Source organism: Cryptomeria japonica, unplaced genomic scaffold (assembly GCF_030272615.1).
Source record: "Cryptomeria japonica unplaced genomic scaffold, Sugi_1.0 HiC_scaffold_216, whole genome shotgun sequence".
In the NCBI taxonomy this organism is placed as follows: Eukaryota; Viridiplantae; Streptophyta; class Pinopsida; order Cupressales; family Cupressaceae; genus Cryptomeria; species Cryptomeria japonica.
Window position 1 is genome coordinate 120,061 of NW_026729038.1, and position 22,000 is coordinate 142,060.

Sequence of the window (22,000 nt, forward strand, 5' to 3'; positions counted from 1 at the left end):
TTGAAGAGAATCCATTTTTAGACATATACTTTCTCCGGAGAATCTGAAACACTAAGAATTGGAATATAATCTTAAATTTTTGTTCACTTTTCATTTAAAATATTTCATCTTGAAGAGAATCCATTCTTGGACATAAAGTTTCTCAAAAGAATCTGAAGCCATTGACTTTTCATTGATCCAATATTTAAAAAAAAAAAATTGGACAGAAATTTAACTAAATAGTCAAGTATTTTAACATGTATATTACTTATTTATTAGTTACAAATTACGGATTCATCTCATCTTGCTTTTACAGAATTCCATACATCGAATTATCAAGGAAAAAAATGCCATGAAAACTAACGAGTTGATCAACACTAGAAACTGAACAAATGTATTTTTACACAAAATACCTCATAATTTAAAATATTTTATCTTGAAAAGAATCCGTTCTTAGACATAAAATTTCTGAAAAGAATTTGAAACGATTGACTTTACATTAACCCAATATTTTGTTGTTAAAAGAGATTGGACAACAATTTGACTAAATAGTCAATGTATTTTAATCTTAAAAGATCTATTTCGAGTGGGAAGATAATTTCCTCAATTGATTGTATCAACTAAAATGTTTAGCTAGCATACTTTTCGTACAGCTGAAAACATGTTTTCTTTTGAAGATGGACTGTTTTTCAGCAAACAAAAAATATTATGAGACCCTTCAATGTATAATTAAAAAGCATCATTTATTGCTATGTATCCATCTATAAAATTGTACTATAGACTAACAATAATGTTTAAGAACTATCTGATATTTCAATTACAAAAACATTGTTTTGAACATCTTGAAAATGCCAGGGATTAATTCTGGATGTTGTTATTGAATAATAAAGCTTATTAAGCTCAAACTGTACTGTTTGAGATTAAGATGTTGCATATCCCCTGATATATATAACAAAAACAAATATAAAAGGCATGTGCCTCTGTTGCCACTAGCATATACAAGCTTAATGGCTGAGCACATCAGCACATATTGGAGGAGTGGGCTAGTAATTTTTCTTTTGCAAATCATTATAAGAAATTAGTTCATAAAAAGTTTGAAAATAATAGATTCAAACAGATTCAGACAATCTGTTTTTTTGCAAGCAATAAAAACCAATTTCAAGACGATATGGAATTATTGCGTTCTTGGAGCTTGATAAGTCTAAAGTACTCACTTTTTTCACCTTTACTCATCAAAACAGGATGACTGCCCTGCTCAACAATCTTTCCATCCTCAATAACTGCTATGCAGTCAGAGTTTTGAATTGTGCTCAATCTATGAGCTATAACTATGCTTGTTCTTCCCACCATAACTCGATCTAGCGCTTCCTGAACCATTTTCTCTGATTGAAGATCCAATGCACTAGTTGCCTCGTCCAGAAGTAAGATGCTTGGATTTTTTATTATTGCCCTTGCTATGGCTATCCGTTGCTTCTGCCCACCAGACAACTGCAGTCCTCTATCACCTGTATTTGTATCATATCCATTCTCCAAATGACTGAAACAATATTAATAACATTACATATGTTCCAAAAAAAAGGAAAATAATGTTCAAGTTAAAGTATTTCACTCACCATATAAATCCATGGGCATTAGCAGCCATCGCGGCCTCAATCACCTCTGCCTCGGTTGCATCTTCCTTACCATACAGAATGTTATCTCTAATACTCCCTGCGAACAAACTTGGCTCTTGCCCTACCAGACCTATAAAATGTCTCAAGTACCTCATATTGAATGCTTTAATGTCTTTATCATCTATTAAAACTAGTCCTTTGATAGGATCATAGAATCTCTCCAGGAGTTCAATAATGGTGGACTTCCCACACCCGCTTTTGCCAACCAGAGCCACACTGCTTCCTGCTTTGATTTCAAGACAGAAATCTCTTAATACAATAACATTGGGACGAGCAGGATAAGAAAAATCTACATTTCTTAATTCAACATTGCCATCAATTTTATCTGGTTTAAATCCTCCAATATCTTCTGCATTTATGGAACTATTTCTATCCAAGATCACAAATATAGATTTCACAGCATCCGCACCCTTGGCTATGTCTGAAGTCATGCTTCCAGCATCTGCTATAATCCGCCCAATTCTTCCCATGATTCCTATGCAGGTTAAAAATGCATGGAAACTTAAATATCCTTGATGTCTAAGCTTCCCTCCATACCAAAATCCTAAAGCCCCTTGGGATGTATGGATAAATTCACATGTTCCAAGAACCAATCCTGCATACCATGATTGTCTCTTGATCTCTTTGTGAGGCTCTTTTTGAGTGGATTCAAAGAGCCGGAGAATTCTTTCTTCACCACAGAAAGCTGCAATGGTTCTATGGTTTACAACACATTCTGTGGCCACTTGGCTGGATTGGTTCTGGGCTTTGCTAGACTTCCTTGAAAGTTGCTTAAGTAGAACCCTTTTCGTGTAGTGGCAGTAGATCTGTACAGGTTGTGTGGCAATTAACACAATGGCAAAACGCCAGGAAACAACTAGTGAAACAATGCAGGCTATAACCACTGCTGATAGACTTTCCACCATAAGTGACAAGCGATCTCCCACCAAGGATCTCATCTGCATAGCAATAGAAGAATTTAATCAAGAATACTATATTTCTTCTATAAATAAAGATTCTATTTTAATTTATCAATGGAATACTTGCCATATTAGCTTCCTTTGATAGGCTGGAACAAACAGCTCCACTTGAATTTTCTTTCATATCAAACCATCCTACTTCAAAGGTTAAAATTTTTGACAGCATTTTCATACGAACTCTTCTGGTTAAGAACTCTCCCATGACTGCAAAGTTATAATGTTCGATCACATTTGCTAGGAAGGACCACACTGTCAATGCTACAAAAATAATGCAGTAACTTCTTATTTTGCCCCTTATTTCATCATGATTGTCTAAAAATAGGACCGATAGCATGCTTGCCACAGTAATAGAATATGATGGATTCAGGGCTCCGTAGCCAATGGCACCAAGGCACCCCACTACAGCATTCTTCCATTCTGGAGAGTTCATTGCAAACATTAAGCAAAAGGATGGAGATCGAGTTTTATCTGAAACTTTGACCTTTTCTTCTTTTTCTAATGTAGAAAAAGAACTTCCATGTTCATCTAAAATATCTGACATGTTCTCAAGATCCCATCTGCTTCCTCTCAAAATTGGTATAGAGGTATTGTTGTCAATAGTTTGTTTTTTGATCGTTTGCTGTTGTAAGTGAATGAGAGATGCGTACTTGCCATTTGGATTTTGGATCAGCTCCAGGTGTCCGCCCGACTCAATAACACAACCATCTTGTACTACTGCAATTATGTCTACAGCTTTCACTATGGAGAGATGATGTGCCACAATAATAGTTGTACGTCCTGTAGAAGCTTTATCAAGAGCATCCTGGACAATGCGCTCTGATTCTGCATCCAGAGCACTAGTGGCTTCATCCAACAGCATTATTGGAGGGTTTTTCAGCAGTGTCCGAGCAATGGCTATCCGCTGCTTTTGCCCTCCAGACATCTGGACGCCCCGTTCTCCTACCTGTAATATAAAGAAGAATATCAAGCAAAATTATCAGCTGCATGAACTGATTTCATAAAAATAATAGAAGCTAAAACATATTTTTTGTTTGAAAGGAGGAATTTTAATGGATAATTGTTAGCTTAAACAGGTCATATGTGCTTCTTGGAAGGACTAAGGAGTAACGTGATAATACGAATTGAGAAGAGATGAATTAAGGAATTAAACAATAGCTGTCAAAGATAGTAGAACGCACGGAAAATATACTTTGAAGGAAATTTCTATGCAGAAGCATTCTGAGATTAGGTAAGCTAAAAGGACAGAACTCTAAGAACAGACATGGAAGAATAAAAGAGTCGGTCAAAGTAAAGGAGGAAAAACAGGCTAGAGATGGGACAATTAAACACTCTGTTGAGCTTCATGAAATAATAGAACTTCTATAACAATTCTGCAGATAAGATGATTTTAAGGGGTAACATTTTAATCTTTCTGCCACAAAGATCCTACATGGTCTTCCATAGCTCTTTATTTTATTTCATCTCTATAATGCAACTGTATTTTAAACATGTAAAAATTACCTGTGTATCGTATCCTTGTGGTAGTTGATTAATAAAATTGTGGGCATTAGCAGCCATTGCAGCAGTGGTGATTTCATCCATGGTAGCATTCTCTTTCCCAAACAATATATTCTCTCGAATAGAGGTAGCAAACAGGGTTGGCTCTTGACTTACCAGACCGATTTGGTTGCGCAGCCATTTCAGTTGCAAGTCTTGAATGTTCACTCTGTCGAGAAGAATCTCCCCTGCAGTTGGATCATAGAAACGTTCTAATAACAAAATTGCTGTGGATTTTCCTGATCCGCTTGCTCCAACCAGAGCCATAGTTTGTCCAGCAGGAACAATTAGGGAGAAATTTCTAAATATCCGAGTGTCTGGTCGAGAAGGATATGTGAATTGTACATTTCTGAATTGGATTTCGCCATATACCTTTTCCAGTACATTCCCCGCTTGCTCTGCTTGATCGATCTCTGGTACTCTATCGATCATTTCGGAGATGTGAAATGCAGCAATGGCTGCCTCTGAAAAGTACTTGAGATTGGGAAGTGCCATCGCCAAAGCCCTGTAGTCCAAATCAACAATTTCAAACAGGAAAATAAAAAATTCTCAACATAAAATGTTTTGGAAAAAATCGATACATACATTCCACCGTGAGTTATAAGCAGGCCGATTGCCAGAACTATTCCTGGTGATACAGCATGAGATATGACCAAGCCGCTCCCACGCCATGCCATAAAAGCCCATATAACAAAAGTAAATCCATTGTTTCCAATAACTAAACCTTTCGCTAGACCTTGCTTAAGACCCTGCTTTACAATTGTATCGAGTACAGATGAATATTTGTTGATTAGACTATCCTCTCCCACGAATGAATACACAGTCCTGATGGAGGAGAGTGCTTGCTCTACAATTGTACTGGCCCTATTATTTTGTGCATGCGTATCCCTGGCCAGCCTCATTAGAATCTTACCATAAATGAATGCCGGGGTGATCAGTAGTGTGACTAATGGAAAGGCCACTAAAGTCAGCTTCCATGACAAGTAAAAGCTAACAGCGTAGGAACCAATAAAAGTTGTTACATTCTTGATAAAAAATGGAGTCTGAAAAGGAAATAATTGTCAACATCAGCATTAAAAAACAGTGGAAATAAGCATTAGAGAAACAAGGTGCATCACGACATATCAAAGTTTATGTGAATAAACGAGAAATGCTTGTAAAATCTATGAACCTTTTCAGTGAGGACGTCTTGGATGAGAAGAGTATCATTGGTAACAGCATTAACCACCTCGGCCGTGCTTATGCCTCTTGTGTCGAAAAATTGGGCATCTTGTCTCAACACAGCTCTTAAATATTTTCTTCTCAGTCGAGATGCCTGTCTTTCTCCAGTCCTAGTCCAGAAGAAAGCCTCTGAAAAGCAGCACAGCCAATGCTCTTAATATCACTGACCGACAAAAACACTTAAATTCTATCACAGTATAGACAGAAACAGCACCTATGAATGCTGCAATCCATACTGCAGCAGCCACAAACACGATATGCATAACTCCCTGCACCAGCCACAGCAAAGATGATTATAATCTAGCTGCTAATGCTAAAAAGGTAGAAGCAATCAAATTCTATATTGCCAAACATTTTACCATGTTCATTTTGGTGATAAATTCACCATTTTTCTGAGATGAACCATATCCTAGAGTATTGGATAATCTTCCCCATATGATCCATGTAGCAGGTACAGATAATCCGTCTGCAATGGAACCCAAAGTTCCCAATGCCATTGTCAACATATCAATATAATCTATATATTTGAAAACTTTCCAGATGTCCATTTTCCGAGCTAGTAAATCATCTGAACGGCTATTTCTGTTAAAAGCAACTCTAGCCATGGCTGTAACAAACAAACAATGCAAAATTCCTTTTGAATCGGGAATTTTAGCCAGCATATATAACAGCTATGACAAGGTGATCATACTCCGTTTCAAATGCATCATCAACCTCAATTTTTCACTTCCACAAATAATAGCTATAACGGGATAGCTTCCATGTTCAAACTAAATAGAAAACAGCTATTTATTCACATCAAGATCACAAATATCGCAATGGAATAAAATTACCAACTTGAACAGAAAAAAAGAATCATGTACCGGGAGACAAAAAAAAATAAAGAAGGGATTTTGAAATCTTATCGCCTTGTTAATTTGAATAAACTTACAGTTATATATTATTTTTTTGCAACCGACTGTTCTAGTAGGTGTCCTTTTATAGCAACTTTGAATCCCTCTTTGCTCACCAGACATCTCTCCCATTTGGAAATAAGAATCAACTGTATAAAGTATATTTAAAGATGATGAGTATATTTGAAGTTGTTTAAAGTGGGATCAATGTAGGGTTAAGAAGGATTGAGCATCTGCTTCCTTTCTAATCCGTGCAAGAATAACATTTGTGAAGGATTTCTGGATTAATTGTAAATATTATTGTCCTTCATCAAACCTTGTGACTTGTAAACTATTTTGACCTTCAAAAATATTAGATAGATAAGACATTTTATGACAACTGAACTTCGTTTGATAGATTTCAAAAGCTCATATGCGGTGCATGTCTGAGTAAATAGGGCATGTACCTTCCATTTTCTTTTTTCTTTATGTGGAATGCTAGTGGAGATGAAGTAGTTCATAAAGGGTAGGGAGTCACCCTTCTACTGGTACAATCGTCCCCTTCCCTTTCAGCATTTTTCATATGCTTTTTTGTAATAGGCTATAAAAGAGAGGATTTTTTTTCTAAAATGGGTAAAAATTATTAAATATAAATGAGAGTTACAAAGTGAAAATGACAAACAACTCAGTAAAGAACAATGAATTACACATTTCTTATCTTCCATCATTAATTGCTCTAGCATATGAGATAAATCCAAAGGCAAATGTCTCTTATCTGCAATATTTCAACTCTGCATTCGATCAGATGTCTAATTGTCCAGGCAATCCACTACTCTATTCCATTCCCTAACAGGCAATCCGCTACTCTATTCCATTCCCTAAGAATATGAGAAAAGGTGACAGATTTTAAAGACCGACTTAAACTCAGAATTTGTCAAATAACCATAGTTAAATGTTAATTAACATCATCTAATTGCCTCTCATTCAACATACTCGCCATCATTTGTAAATCAGATTCACAAATAATCTTTTTCCATCAAAGAACACAATGTCTATCTATAACATACAAGACGATAAAAACTTCCATGAAGTTATCTTGATGAAGACTCTTTTCGACCAACTCTTTAAGGGAAGTAATTCATCATTGTCTTGATGAGTACTAAGCTCTTTTTTTGGTTCCTTTTCAATCCTTTTACATCCGTCGATTGGCACGCAAGTAGACTAGTGGCTAGTCGCAGGATCATTTCACAAATGTTTTGAGGCCACCTCATACTCAATCCTATGCTCCCAAACATCGTACTGAGAAGATAAGGCAACTAAAGATGGTAACTTGTTGTCAACATCAACATTCACACAGAATCTGGCAAACAACAAATGCTTGTTAGATCTAATCATAGGATCCATTACAATGAGAAGCCCAACGAATTTAACTATTGATGTAAATCGACTCTTCAGAAAAGGAACGGGGACCCACTGATTCCTCAAAATCAGGAGGCAGGACAAATTGATTCCAAGGCATTGTTTGACCAGAAGTTATTCATTACCCCTTGTTTTCCTGAAGAGCAGCTTATTTGCTATTGAATGTTTAACGCTGTCAAAAAGAACCTTTTTTGCTACTCATTGAAATGCTAAGAACAGCGCAGGGAATAGAGTCAAAGGTTGTAATCAAAATTTATGGAATAACGAATGATCATGGGTTGGGATTGCTTCTGTGATACGTTGAGAGTTGTTTGTAGAAGGAAAATCGGGCTTCAAGGATAATTCCAGCTGGGTCGAGTTGCAGAATGACAAATTTTAGTCTTAATTGAATGTGCCTGAATATGAAGTTCATGAATGATGTTAATCTGTTTGTATCAAAATTAATGTAGCTAGCACGAGTGACATTTTGTTAGGCAGTGGATCCAAATATGGTATATGTCATGATATGAAAACTAGGCAATTAAGATAGAAGAAAGAATAAGAAGACAGAGAAAGAAGCAAATATTAGTGAATAAAAGATCTTTAAATGTGATTCTCTAAGATGATTAAGCAGGAGTTAAACAAATGGAATGAAGATGAAGAGATGGATGAGTTGGATGAAATTGGTGTATTGTGTTACTCAAAGAATGCAAAAAAGAAGAGTTTGAAAACTTTAATGAAAAGGAATGTAGTCTATCACAAGACGAGGTCCAAAATGTTGTAGTAGTGGATGTAGTCCACATTAGAGAGGAAGTTGTTGTAGAGACGAGATCTTTGAGAGTCCCATATGTTATGAAGTCCCATTTGTTTTAGTGAGTAGAACCAACCAAAAGCGGCTAGAGGAGTGCTGAAAACTAGAAAAGTGCAAACAACTAGAAGAACATCTAGAGAATCTCATGATTAATGGAAGGAAAGAAGAAATGGACCATCTCCTTTTTGCATTAGAAATGAGGACTATTAAGGAAGAAATCATAGACATGTTAATTTATGAAAGTTAATACAAAATATAAGTTATTTTTTTGACAACATCATCTAGAGCTAGGAAATGAAAAACTACTCACAAAAGATGAATTGAGAAGCATATATAAAATAGCACAATGTAAAGGATGAGGAAATTCATATAAGAATTTTTTATTTTTAATGGTTTATGTGCAAATGCAATGGAAGGATGTATTAGTGATGCAAAGAATCATGCAATTTTCAATGGAAGAGGACCATTAAGACTTTAGGAGATGGGAAGATAAAATGAGAACCGATTGGAAAAGGAGGAAGATCTCTATTTCAACAAGAAGTTGGAAGGAAAAAAAAAAAGAAAAAATGTGATGATTTGTAACCGTATTTGATTTGTTGGAAAGGAACATTATGGTTTAGTTTTTCAAGTCAAAAGCATGGTTCTAACATCTTATATGAATTTTTTTTTTACTAAACCACTATATTATTTTGGCACTAACATGATAGTTCATATTTTCAATTAACATATGCAAAAGCATGACTATAAAATTCTATTGAAGATATTGCATACAATCATTCAAATTATAGCTTGTGATTATAGTTAGTATTGGATAAATAATAATTATTCTTAAATATGCTTCTTTGCACTTTTTACATTGTTTCACATATAAAAAAATTTGCGCATAGAGTTGTATTCTTCAATTACTTTGTAAATCTTATTAAGGGATTAATACTTGCATTTCTCTATAAACTATTCAAATTATATACCTAACATGTAACTTTGAGACTAATAAATATAATTCTATTAAAATGATTAATAACTAAATATATAAATATTATTTTGAATTTAATGTTTTATGTTGAATGCATTAAAAAAATGTTCTTTTATATGGGTGTCTAGTTTTTTTTGCTAAAGGAAAGAGTCAAATTGTATATCTTATTATTTAGTGCATGTAATTTGTCATACTATATTGTTTTGACCTAAATGCATTGTGATTTGATTGAATCTAAATCACGATTGAATACTTCTTGTATATACAAGAAAGTTAGAGTTAATACATGTATGGGGGTAATAAAAAATTAAAAAATATGGCTAAAGACTTTGAAGCTAAATTTAGATATTGAATATATACAATGAAAATTTTAAAAATATTATATAATTTTTTAATATATATCTATTATGTTTAGAAGACAAAAAAATAGAGAACATAATGAAATTAGTAAAAACAAAAGATGAAATATTACAATTTTTTTATTAATCTAATTAAATTGATCAAACTTATTTTTTAAACATTAAATTAGATTAAAATAAAAATGATATTGATAAAACAAAATTCAATGCTAATGAACTTGAAAATGGACATAATTTCCTTCTAATTGTCCTATAATAATGTGAAAATGAAAGTCACTCAACTTCACAACTCAAATAATTTCCTTTCAATAAGAAGTGCAATTCTAATATATACAAGTTGATTTTGAAAGAGAAAAAAATACACAATCAATAATTAATGTAAATTTCTCGAATTTTTTTTCCACTAACACTACTCTTGTTTGCATATGTAACTCAATCCTCTTGCTGTAACAAATCTTCAAGAAAAATATGTAGATATTCTCCAATAAAACACTACTATTCAAAAAAAATATCATCTACCATATATATATAACTTAAGCTTAAATTTCAATATAAGGATTAACAATCATTTTTCATAAATTATGCTATGTTAAAAAAAAAAATGTGAACATTCCATAGTTAGGATCTATTACTAAGAAAGTGTAAGAGCTTATTTAATATCAATACAATTGAAATGGTTTTTCAAGTGGTCTTATCATTACTTAAAAATAAATGGGCATGTGATGTAGTCTTTTAGTATACATTTCAAAGTACACGAAATAGAACTGCAATTTTTTCAGCAATGTAGTAGGGGAGAGGACCCAGTAGTTGTGCACCCTAACTTTGCGCTTCTCAAAATCCTATGTGGAAAATTCAAATCACTCCCAATTTTTTATAGTAGCTTACTTGGCAAGTCCCCTGCTTATAACTAAGGTTTCAGGGCCACATCATCAAGTATGGTGCCACATCAACATCCTTTTTGCCAAGGTGTCCAAAACATCCCCCCCAAAAAGTGAGACCAATAGGCGTGCAAAAGAGGCTCCAATACTTGTGCAGCCAATGTGGCATCACATGATTGGTTACTTTTCACAACTAATGGTACATTTCCTAACAATAACAACTTTAAAGTCACAACTATTGGTGCATAAACACACAGAAATTGATATGTTATGTTTCAAACAATAGTTTTTATTTGTACTATTATTGGAGCAAATAGTATCAACAACCCTCACAACAATTCATACATGTTCAACTATTGGTGCTCTTCCCCTAAATTGCAGAAATAGAATCTCAATACTAAGAATGTTTTGGAAATTTTGCACTACAACATTATATTCTAATACGTTCTTCTAATTAAAGACACATTTTATATTATCACCTAAGTTTTAAATTTAGAGTAGTTAAATTAAATTTTATCAAGAATTTTATTGTAGAACTTTAAACTAGCATTTAGACAGATAACATTTAAAATCATTTGAGATATTCAAGTATTGATTGATTTTATAACTACAAGAAATTATGTTTATTGGTCTTAAGATTCTACAATATTCTCTAACCTTAGAGGAATTCTTTTGTGAAACAAAAAGATAAAACAAAGAATAAATTAAAGACACATAAAATCATTTTCATAATTAAGGTAAGTGCATGGAAATGAGGGACCAAAAGGGAGCTTTAAGTGGCCACTTTTTTAATTTCTCAAATTAGAAAAGATTGATATTGAGTGAGAAATTGAAGATAGTTACACTCAAAATTTGAAGACGCAATAAAAAGAAGAGTTGTAGTGCCCTAAATCTACTTTCTAAACTACTTTTAAATGGTGGAAACTAATGGGTACAAAAAATGGTAGCACACAAAGTGTTCGTATTTTTATCCAAAAATATAACATAGTAGTTGGTGTGTAGCCCCTAAAGTTTTAACTTTTTTGAGCATTTCAAAAATTGCTACAGCGAAAAATTAGCTAACACATGTAGTTTATGCTTGATTTTTCTACTAACTTTTTAACAAATATATGGCTTTTTAACTAATTTTTAAAGTGGACACATCTTGAAAATAAAAGCATGCTCCTCCTTAATGTTTTTGGAAACTAATTGGAAATCAATTTTTTAATGTATAGAACAAAGTCCATTTTTAAAAAATTAAAGTTATTTCAAATTTTGATAAACAAGTAAAAAATGAGACAAAAAATACAATACATATTGACAAAGTATGGAGACACTACCAAAATAAATTAAATATAAAAACTTTAACATATTCAAACCATGGAGAAAAATACATGGTTTGAAAGCTAAGAGAGAGTCCTACACAACAATATACTTTTTACCTGATATTGAAATACGTGCAAACTTGATGGACAACACTCAGACAACATTATATAACATTTTATTTTTTTTGTGAAAAACATGTCTATGGGCATTGACATGTAAGTCCAACTCTTTGGGTTGGATGCCCAAGGAAAATCCAATCCTAAGGGTTGCAAATACCCCAAGAAGCTAATAATATGATTGCATTATAACACACTCACGTTTTGAAGAAGCAATTTTTTTTTTCTCTTCCCATCTATCTCTCATATTATAACACTCTTTCTCTTCCTAAGACTATATGCATGAAATAAAGATTTAAGTATAAGTGATATTTATATGTGTGTTTTTATTTTCTTATACTTAAGTTATATTTTATGTATATCATTTTAGAATGCTTGAGAATTGTTTCAAATCTCTAGGACTTAAAATGCAAATTATTGTTTTGGAAGAACATTTTTTTTACTTAGTCAAATTTCAATAATCAATAGGCTCTTATCATCTTGTTCTCACTCTATCACCATCAATCTTTAGACCTATCTCTCTCCCTCTCCTCTCCTCTCTCTAAATACCTCTCTCTTCATCCCTTCCCACCTCTATTTTTCTACATACCTTTCCTTCCCTCCCTCCCTCTCTCATTTTATATCCATTTCTCTCTCTACTTATATGTCTCTCCCCTCTCCCTCTCTTTACTTATCTCTCTCCCCCTCCCCCTCTCCCTCTCCCTCTCCCTATCTCTCTACATACCTCTCCCTCCCAACCTCCACACCTCTATTTATATACATACCTTCCCTCCCTCCATACCTTTATTTCTCTAGATACCTTCACTGCCTGCCTCCCTCTCTCTCCTACGCCCCTTCCCCCCCCCCCCCCCCCCCCTCTCTCTCTCTCTCTCTCTCTCTCTCTCTCCAAGTCCATTTATCTTTCCACATGAAATATAACTTTAAGTAAGTATTAAAGAAATCAATGAATTATCACCATGAATGTTCATGTCCTCCTTTGTGAAAGCTTGAGTTCCTTTTAAAACAGTATTTTTGCAGTTCATTAAATTCTATATGCATTTCCAAAACTTAAATTTTCTTTTATAAATTTATTATTTACTAGTTAAAATTAACATGAGATATGATGAATAAACATTTCATTTTCATGACTAGATGAAAATTAAAAAAAAATGGGAAAAGGTTCAATTATTTAGATGCATTTATAGATTACAAGGCACTTACTTACAACATGCACAATGTTAAAAGGTCAACATGGATACCCCATGCCATCAAGTTGGTCCATAAAGTAATTATAGATCCTAATTATTTTAAAACCAATCCCAAAGGAGATATTACCTCACCAATCCTTGATAATTTAGATAAAGAAAAATCAATGAAAGAGTAGGTGAAGCAAAGCGAAGCAATATTTCGCTTGAAGTTGTCACAATATATATTTTTTCTTTCATCACAATATTCTAAAGAGAATTAGTCATTTCTATTTCTATCTTGCAATCCATTAAATTTATAACTTCATTTTAATAACATGAACCTTCCTTACCTCTTAAGTATTGGATCTTGGTATCCAATTCTATTAATGCAAGTTTTAAATTGATATCTAAAATGAATGAGCTTTTATCAATATCCCCCTCAATCTCTACATCTTATGGAGATAATTACAAAGATCTTGCACTTGAATACTCTCCATTATTAATTGTTTGATTTATCAATTTCCCTAATTAGCATTATACCCATGATATGCAAAATAAAGTTGTACCTCCATAGTCATTTTATGAATTGAAATTATTAGTTTTATACAATTGTAGTTTTTACCTTATAAAAATCGGCCAACCCACCTCATCTTACTTTGTGACCTAATATTTTTTTATGATTTTGGACATGGGATAGAATTTTGAGGAAGAAAAGGATTAAAGGGAAATACAAAAATAGGTGAAATAATTGGACATGACATGGACAATGAATATGGCCAATTCTAATATGGTTTTAACTTGATCAAAACTTACAAATTTTAAGAAAAAAATTGTTATTGATCGATTTGAGTGTAACATAGTATTTATGGAGATTGTAGGAATATTTTCCCCTATAGTTGTGTTGTAAAATTGATCTAAATTGATTCTTTCAATTGTAATAAATAAGATTTAATTATACAAAAAGTGGCAAAACTACCCCCTCAAATTTTTAAGACTGGTTTTGTCATTTGTAAGTTTTACCAAATTAGCCTTAAATTTTATTTTAAAATAGTGAGAAAATAGGGTTTGAATTGATGTTCTCAAACCTAGTCTTTTGGGAAGTCCTCTTGCTCAAATTCTTCTTTAGGATCCCAAGGACCTTAATATTTGTGAAAGGAATCAAGCTATGTGAAAACAACTTTATACACTGATCCATTGAGGAGAAATAGTAAAATGTTTTCTTAAAATCCTTAACAGAACTTACAGTGTGAAGATGCATATTCAAATAACATGGACAAATACATAAAACAAAAAGAAATCCATAACACTAGGTTTAAGTGGAGAAACCTTTCAAGAGAAAAAATTCACTCTAAAAGCACAACTTAATGTATTATGTTTAAACAATGGTTACAATACAATCAAGAAAAGAAAATCTATTTGCATGAGTCTTATACTCACAAGAGGATTTTTGGAGTGACTTCAACAACTTAATGATAACTTCAAAAAATTGATAATATAATACAAAATGCATAAGTATCCAATATATTTCGATTTACAATGCAAATCAGATATCTAGAAGGTGAATGCCAAATAATTTCACATTGCAAAGATCCAAGGCTTTGATTAAAAAGGACTGATTCTGGGTAGACAACTAAGAGAGGATTAAACTTATTCTCAAATCTGATTTTTAATCATGAAAGCATAAATCAACAACACAACATGAACACACATAACACCAAAATTTTTGATGTGAAAAAATTGGCCAAGGGAAAAACCATGATGGGAACCTACCCACAATATGATGATACTCTATTAGAAGTATATGAAATATTACAATGGGGAATGCATATGCATTTAGGCACATTGCCTAGAGCTCATTGCTCAAAAACAATAAAGGGCTACAACCTAGGGAAGACTCGCTGTCTTACAAACACATTCAGATTACATCCGAAAGATCATGAACTGATAGAATAACATCTCCTAATGCCTGGTTACAGTTCTGGTTAAGCACATAACAACTACTCTTCACTCTTCTTCTCTGCCTTCGAAAGATGTATACATTATTTTCTCATACACTTCTGATTCTCATCCATACACATCATCTCTCCATACCACCACACAATTACAAAAGATATTACATATATTAATATTTGACATCAACCTTGAGAAAGATCAATAAGGTTGGCTCAACACTCAACACCTAATTACAAAAATATAATCACACACACTACAAAATCATATGTGAACCAAGCAATGTCATCTAAGACATAGCATAGACCCATATCACATGCCTCAAATATGAAACACTCCAAGCAACCTGCATCGAACATCTGCAACATGGTACAAGCATCTGATCACCAAAACAATGAAGAACACCAACATGTTGGAGAAAATCATCAATTACACACACAATGATCAATGCGGACCACCAACACAAAAGTCACATGATCTAGAAGCATCCACAAGCATCATGAATTATCACCCCAACATCTACAACAACTCAAATTACTAGAATCACATCACAATTATATTGAGCTTCAAGAAAACTAACTGCAATGATTGCCAACCTGGAAAAATCACTTGTGGAGCACTAAACCATGAACCACTTAAATTGAAGACACATATCAATGTCCCAAACATTCCTCCAAATTCGTAGATCAAGATATTACAATGTGGAGCAATGCAGATCAAATTACTTTGGCATAACTAAACAACAAGAAAAACTAGCAACAATGCAAATAACCATCTCACTCAAATCTTTATGCAGACCACTAAAAATTACACTAAATCATCTATACACAATCCTCTACAAACCCTTTAATCTACAAACTCTGATCATCAACATGCTAAACAAACCAACTCACTGACCTTCACTGCAACACTGTCACAGACATATAAATGACAACAATGACAACATATCTCTCAGATATCATTTAAGAACATATTTGTAGAAATCTCCTCAAACATCCAACAATCTCCCCCTTTGGCATTGATGGCAACATATAATGTGAAAAACAATCAATGACAAAGAAATCAATAATTTTCTCAAATTACTCTTTTTCTCTGCACAAATAATCTCTCCCCCTTTGACATAAATGACAAAGACACATGTCTGCACCACAAAATTAAAAAACTAACTTATTAACTACTCCCCCTAAGTAGCAGCCTCCACTCATCAATCTGGATCACAAGATATGACTGTGAAATGCAGTAGACTGATGCATACCAATGCATTTTAGCTCTAATCATGAGAGGCAATCACCCCTAGCTTCCCTCTGAGATACTCAAAATTATCCTTAGGCAAAGGCTTCATGAAAATATCTGCAATTTGTTCCTTTTTAGGCACATACTCCAATCGGACTTCCTTCTCATTTACCTTGTCTCTCAAAAAGTGAAACTTGATAGCTACAAGCTTAGTATTGGAATGCAACACTAGATTCTTAGAAATTTTAATTGCACTTGAATTGTCACAGTAAATAGCAATAGGCTCATACACAACTCTGATATGTTTCTATAAAGCGAAAAAATCGAACCCTAGTCGTTCTCCCCTCCCCAACTCCGAGGAGGGAGAAGGGAGAGTCACTAGGGTTGATGGTTTTCACTTAGGAGGGACTTTACATTCAAAAGAGGGGTTGAAACCCACAAGATCCAATCCCATGCAATGCAAGATTGGATTCTATATGAGTTTCAAGGGTTGTGATAGCAAGGATACCCTCTTTTGTAAAGAATGTAGATGGAAAGATTGAACTAGGAATGCATAGAAAGTGAGAAAGATTCGCTTATAAACTGAGTTAGGGATATAGGATGAAGCTGCGGACTTGGAATTAGCAGTAAAATGTCGAGACGACGCTGTCCTGCAAATTTGAGCAAAAGTTGACGGGATGATGGTGCCCAACGTGCACACGGTCCTCCGAAAAATCCGCGAAACGAAGGGGGATCTGTTCGTCTCTGCACAAGGATTCCAGATCTTCAATTTCAGCCGCGTACCTGCAACCTACACACAGAAAAGAGAAGACGATTGGGGGGTTAGGGATTAGGGGTTTGCCCTTAGGTCAAACCCCAGTTTTGGAATTAACCAAGAAATGAGAAATGCTGTAAATGTAATGTAAAACAAGTACTAATACCTTGTTGTAAGGATGTTTGTATCCTTATATGCGAAGGTATAGATGTTGTTGTTTGTTGTATGTTGTATGTTGTAGCATGTAATGTGTTGTAAGTGATCTCCTCTTCAATGGTTGAATCCTTGTCTTGAATGCAACACTTAGCCTTGAATGGAGACTTAGAATGATCAATTGCTTGAAGGAATGCTTGAATGCTTGAATGCTTGAATGCTTGAATGTTTGAATATCGTTTTCACCTTTTTTCTTCTCCTCTTCAAATGAGAGAGGAAAAGTAGTTTATATACTTGCCAATTAGGGTTAAAAGACTGATTTTCCCGACCTTAGGCCGACCAGGAAATGTTATTTTCCAATTTGCAAACAAAAAGGCTCGAAGTCCCATAGGAGACCGGGCCCAAAATAGGGCCAAGGACCAGGGCGCTGGGCGCCATGGTCTTGGGGGACCAGGGTGCTGGGCGCTCTGGTCCCACCTCTCGGGACAGCAGGGTGCAAGGAGGATCAGGCCAGGGTGCTGGAAAAATGCAGTTTTTGGTGTCATGAGCAAGTTTTGAGGTCTCCATTCAGGTTTAGTGTTGCGTTGCCATCGTGAAGACCCAAATGCGGTCGAAATTGCAAGTGTCGCAATTTTAGGATGCTACATTTAGCCCCCACTTTAGCGGGAGTATAAGCGTACGCTCATACTTCCGGTAAAGTACAAGGAAACAACATTGAAAAACTTTCACCACGTCAAGGAGGCAAGATACACCAAGCCCCCAGTGGACTAAGGATCTTATGACTTCGATTGACAAGGTAAAAGGGAAGATCACGAGGGAGAACCATGACTTTCAGTAGCAAGGTTCCCTCACTATGAGTCATGCAAGAAAGATATCAAAATTTTTCAAGGCAAAGCTAAATTTGTCAAGAAATTTTCAAGTATCTTGAAAAGATATGAACGGGATGTATGCCCCCCTACGTTAAAGCAATCACACACACCTCACCGGGGGTGATTGCTTTAAGGTAGTGATACATATAAGAAAATGAAAAAGGGAAAGGAGCACATTATCACAAAGATTTAGCCCCCAAGTGTGAGATGAGCCCAAGGATAATAGACACAAAACACAAAGCACGAGGTGACTTCGCTTTCCTCGGGGTCAGTATGCTATATGATAATTCATGTATATCATATGTATGTATGCATAATTGTTCTTCATTCCCCAATCAAGGAAGGTCACCTAGAAGAAGGGAACACATGTGTCTTTTGAGTCAACATGAGAGAGATCGAGAGATCTCAATGCTTTGCATCATCCTCAAGTAGACAACACTAAGGACAAAAAATAGAAGAATGAGAATAACACATAGAAGAAGTAACGAAAGAGAGGAGGAGAGAATCTGCTATGCTAATGAAACTAGTCTAGCACATCATCTACCCCCCGATCTTGCTGATCAATGTTTCGGGAAGGCAGGGAACACGCTAGAGGAGGAACATCCAACACAGCAGATGGAGCTATCACAAGATCCAAACAAGGGCTATGTTCATATCCCAAGCCACAGTGTTCTTGTCTAGGAGCTAGGATAAGTGCTTTAGAAAATTCGTTAGATAAATGGTTATCAATATCAACAAGTTCATATTCACTATCAGAATGAACAGGAGAAGTAGCATTTTCATCATGAATAACATTTTCATCTATATCATCATCAAGATTTATAAAAATAGGATCTTTAACTCGCACAGGATCAAGGCCATCATGCATCTTATGTTTAGGAGATTTCGGCTCAATCGTCGGCTGAGGAGAAAATGGAATAATGCTTGTTGAAGGTGTTTTTGGGGATTGCAAAGTTTGAGCTCTAAGACGACGCTTTCGCCGGCGTTTACGTGCAGAACGATTTTGTCTAGTCTTAGTAGGAAGTTGAGAAGATTGAGGAGGAGGAATGTTCTCATCCTTATCACTTGGGTGTTTAGGTTGTGGTCTCTTAGGCTGAACAATAGGAGAAGAGGAAGGTCTCTTCTCTCCATAAGAGGAAGGAGGAGGAACTGCTCCATATAAAGGAGGAATATTTGGTTTTGGAAGGAGACCAAGTCCATCATGACGAGGAGGGATAGGTCTACTTTTAGGAAGTTTATTAATCATAGGCATAGTCACATCCATAGGGATGGGTTGGGAATTTTCTTGAGGAAAGACATTGGTTTTATCTTTCAAAGGAAGAACTTCCTTCTCAAGAATGATAGGAATGTCAAGTTTGGGTGTTCTAGGTTCACTTAGAGATAGGATCATATCTATTTTCCACTTTTGATAAGATTTGAAAAGATGATCACTTCGCGAAGGAAGAGATTGGAATTGTTTAGGCCAAAAGTAATCAATAGGAACGCTAGAAGTTCTTTCAGCTGGTTTAAAGAGACTATGATTGACAGTAACAACTTCACCATTATGGGGAAATTTCAAACACTTGTGAATAGGAGAAGCGATAGCTTTCATGGAAGATAGCCAAGGATAGCCTAGCTTCACACGAAATTGTTCGGATGATGGAATAATAGCAAAGTCCACATCAAGGGATTTGTTACGGACCTCAATAGGTAATGTAATAGAACCAATTGCAGGAGAAGAAAATGCATCAAATAGTTTCACAACCACATCTGTTTTGTCATAGATAACTTGATTCAATTGCAAAGTAAAAAGAAATTCTTCAGTAATGACATTAACCATACAAGAAGGATCAATAAGCACTCCACGACAAGGTGTGTTCTTGACTTTTGCAACTATATATAAAGGACCATCAGGTGCCCTGATAGTTTCACTGGAATCAAATGTGATGGAAGGTTCTTTAGGGATTTTCTGCTGCTCTACAAAGTTAATCACATTCGGAGTCATGGACACAAGATCATCAGGTGAGACAGAGGAATCAGTAGTATCAATCGCATTAGAGGTATGAGAAGGTAATGGATCAGTGAAAATCTGAAGATTTTGGTTAGGAGGAGCTACAGATGTATTGCCTTTATCATTCATGCCAGAAACAGAGATAGTATTATTATCAATCAAATCTTGAATTTTCCCCTTTAAAGCAAAACATTTTTCAGTATCATGCCCAGGTTGACGATGAAATTGACAAAAAGATTTGTTATCAAAATAGGGTGAATTAATCTTTGCAGGATCAATTTGCCTTATAGGAGGAAGAGTAAGCACATTTTGTTCCAATAACTTATTCATAATACTATGCAATGATTCATTCAAAGGAGTAAACTTTCTTTCTCTCTTGAAAAACTTAGAAATAGGAGACACACCTGATGCTGCATTCACATTGTTGTTGATGATGTTTTCATTGAATTTAATGGACTCTCTGTTCGGTTTAAACTTCCCAAATGGTTGTTGAATACTATCACCCTTATCACTCGGAGTCATAGGATGTGATTGTTCCATTTGACTCACAGTCAGTTGATAATTGTGAAGAGTTGCGCACAACTGTTGGAAAGAAGTAAACTCAGAAAACAGGAGTTTTTCTCTAATGTCTTTTTGTAAATTAGAAATAAAGATTCTTTGAATATCATTGTCAGGCATTGGAAAATAAATTTGAGCATACAAATGCTTATATCTACCAATGAAATCAGTCACTTTTTCTTTAACACCTTGTTTACAATGCTTTAAATCAATCAAAGTAACTTTAGGACTTATATTGTTTTGAAATTGTTGAATGAAAGCATTTGCAAGTTGTTTGAAAGAAGTAATAGAATAGGAAGGCAACGAGCAATACCATTGTAGGGCTTTGTCTCTTGATGTTCTAGTAAACAATTTTGCAAGCAACCTTTGGTCATAAGCAAAATCAGTACATATTGTTTGAAAGGTCTTAACATGTGTTAGAGGATCACCCTTACCATTATAAAGCTCCAAATGCGGAATTTCAACATGTTTAGGGGGAATAGCTCGAACAATGTCAAGAGAAAGTGGACTCGCAACATCAAATGTGGGCACACTAAACTTAGATTGATTCATAGAGGCAATTTGTTGCTGTAAAGAAGAGACAGTTTGTGCAAGATTATTAATGGTCGCTTCAGTCAAAGAGTTCATATTAGACGTGTTAGATTGTGATGGAGGTGTTATGTTATTGAAAGAAGGTAGAGAGTAAGGTGGTGGGACACTATGATAGTTAGTCATAGGAGATGATTGGACAGGAGGAACACTACAAGGAGGAATGGAATGATTAAACGAGTTGCCCCCTTGCGTCATGTTCATTTGTGGTGATATAATAGGAACACTCATTGAAGGAATGAATGAAGAAGTTGGATTGAATGAAGGAAGAGGGTTAATTGAAGAAGAGGGATTGCCCCCATGACTGGTGATCATAGGAGGAATGTCTTGTGTTGAAGTAGTCATTATGTTTGATGTAAAAGTAGGTATACTAGCAATAGGAGTCGTCAAAGGAATAGAATGATTGTCTTGAGTAGGAGGTTGTGTATAACCTAAGGTTTCGGCACAACTTTTCATAGGCATCACATTTGAATCCACAATGTGTGCAATACCACGCAAAATATCAATTCCATTCTTATCACTTTGAAGCATACGTTTTAGACCCTCAATTAAAGGAAGAGCTTGACTATCAGGGTATTCTTGAGACATCCATTGTCGAAAATCGTCAAATTGGTTATCCAATTTTGAAAGTTGTTCTACAGAAACCTCATGGAGAGCTT

The 22,000-nt window shown here is 34.8% G+C and overlaps 1 protein-coding gene across 1 annotated transcript; it reads right to left on the minus strand.

Annotated features, from left to right (window-relative positions):
* Window positions 1–821: 821 nt before the first annotated feature.
* LOC131056110 (putative multidrug resistance protein) lies at window positions 822–6,151 on the minus strand. The gene is made up of 8 exons (XM_057990456.2): window positions 5,728–6,151; window positions 5,583–5,637; window positions 5,319–5,497; window positions 4,733–5,190; window positions 4,112–4,652; window positions 2,679–3,554; window positions 1,593–2,590; window positions 822–1,516 (listed from the first exon to the last, which is right to left on the minus strand). The coding sequence occupies exons 1-8, from the start codon at window positions 6,028–6,030 to the stop codon at window positions 1,138–1,140; spliced, it is 3,789 nt and encodes a 1,262-aa protein (XP_057846439.2). The 5' UTR covers window positions 6,031–6,151; the 3' UTR covers window positions 822–1,137.
* Between the last annotated feature and the right edge of the window lie 15,849 nt (window positions 6,152–22,000).

Coding starts and splice junctions, on each gene's coding strand:
- LOC131056110 (XM_057990456.2), bottom strand. CDS start 6,030: ATGCTGGCTAAAATTCCCGATTCAAAAGGAATTTTGCATTGTTTGTTT. Junction 3,555..4,111: donor CACAAGGATACGATACACAG/GTAATTTTTACA, acceptor TTTATATTACAG/GTAGGAGAACGGGGCGTCCA. Junction 2,591..2,678: donor TATCAAAGGAAGCTAATATG/GCAAGTATTCCA, acceptor ATTGCTATGCAG/ATGAGATCCTTGGTGGGAGA.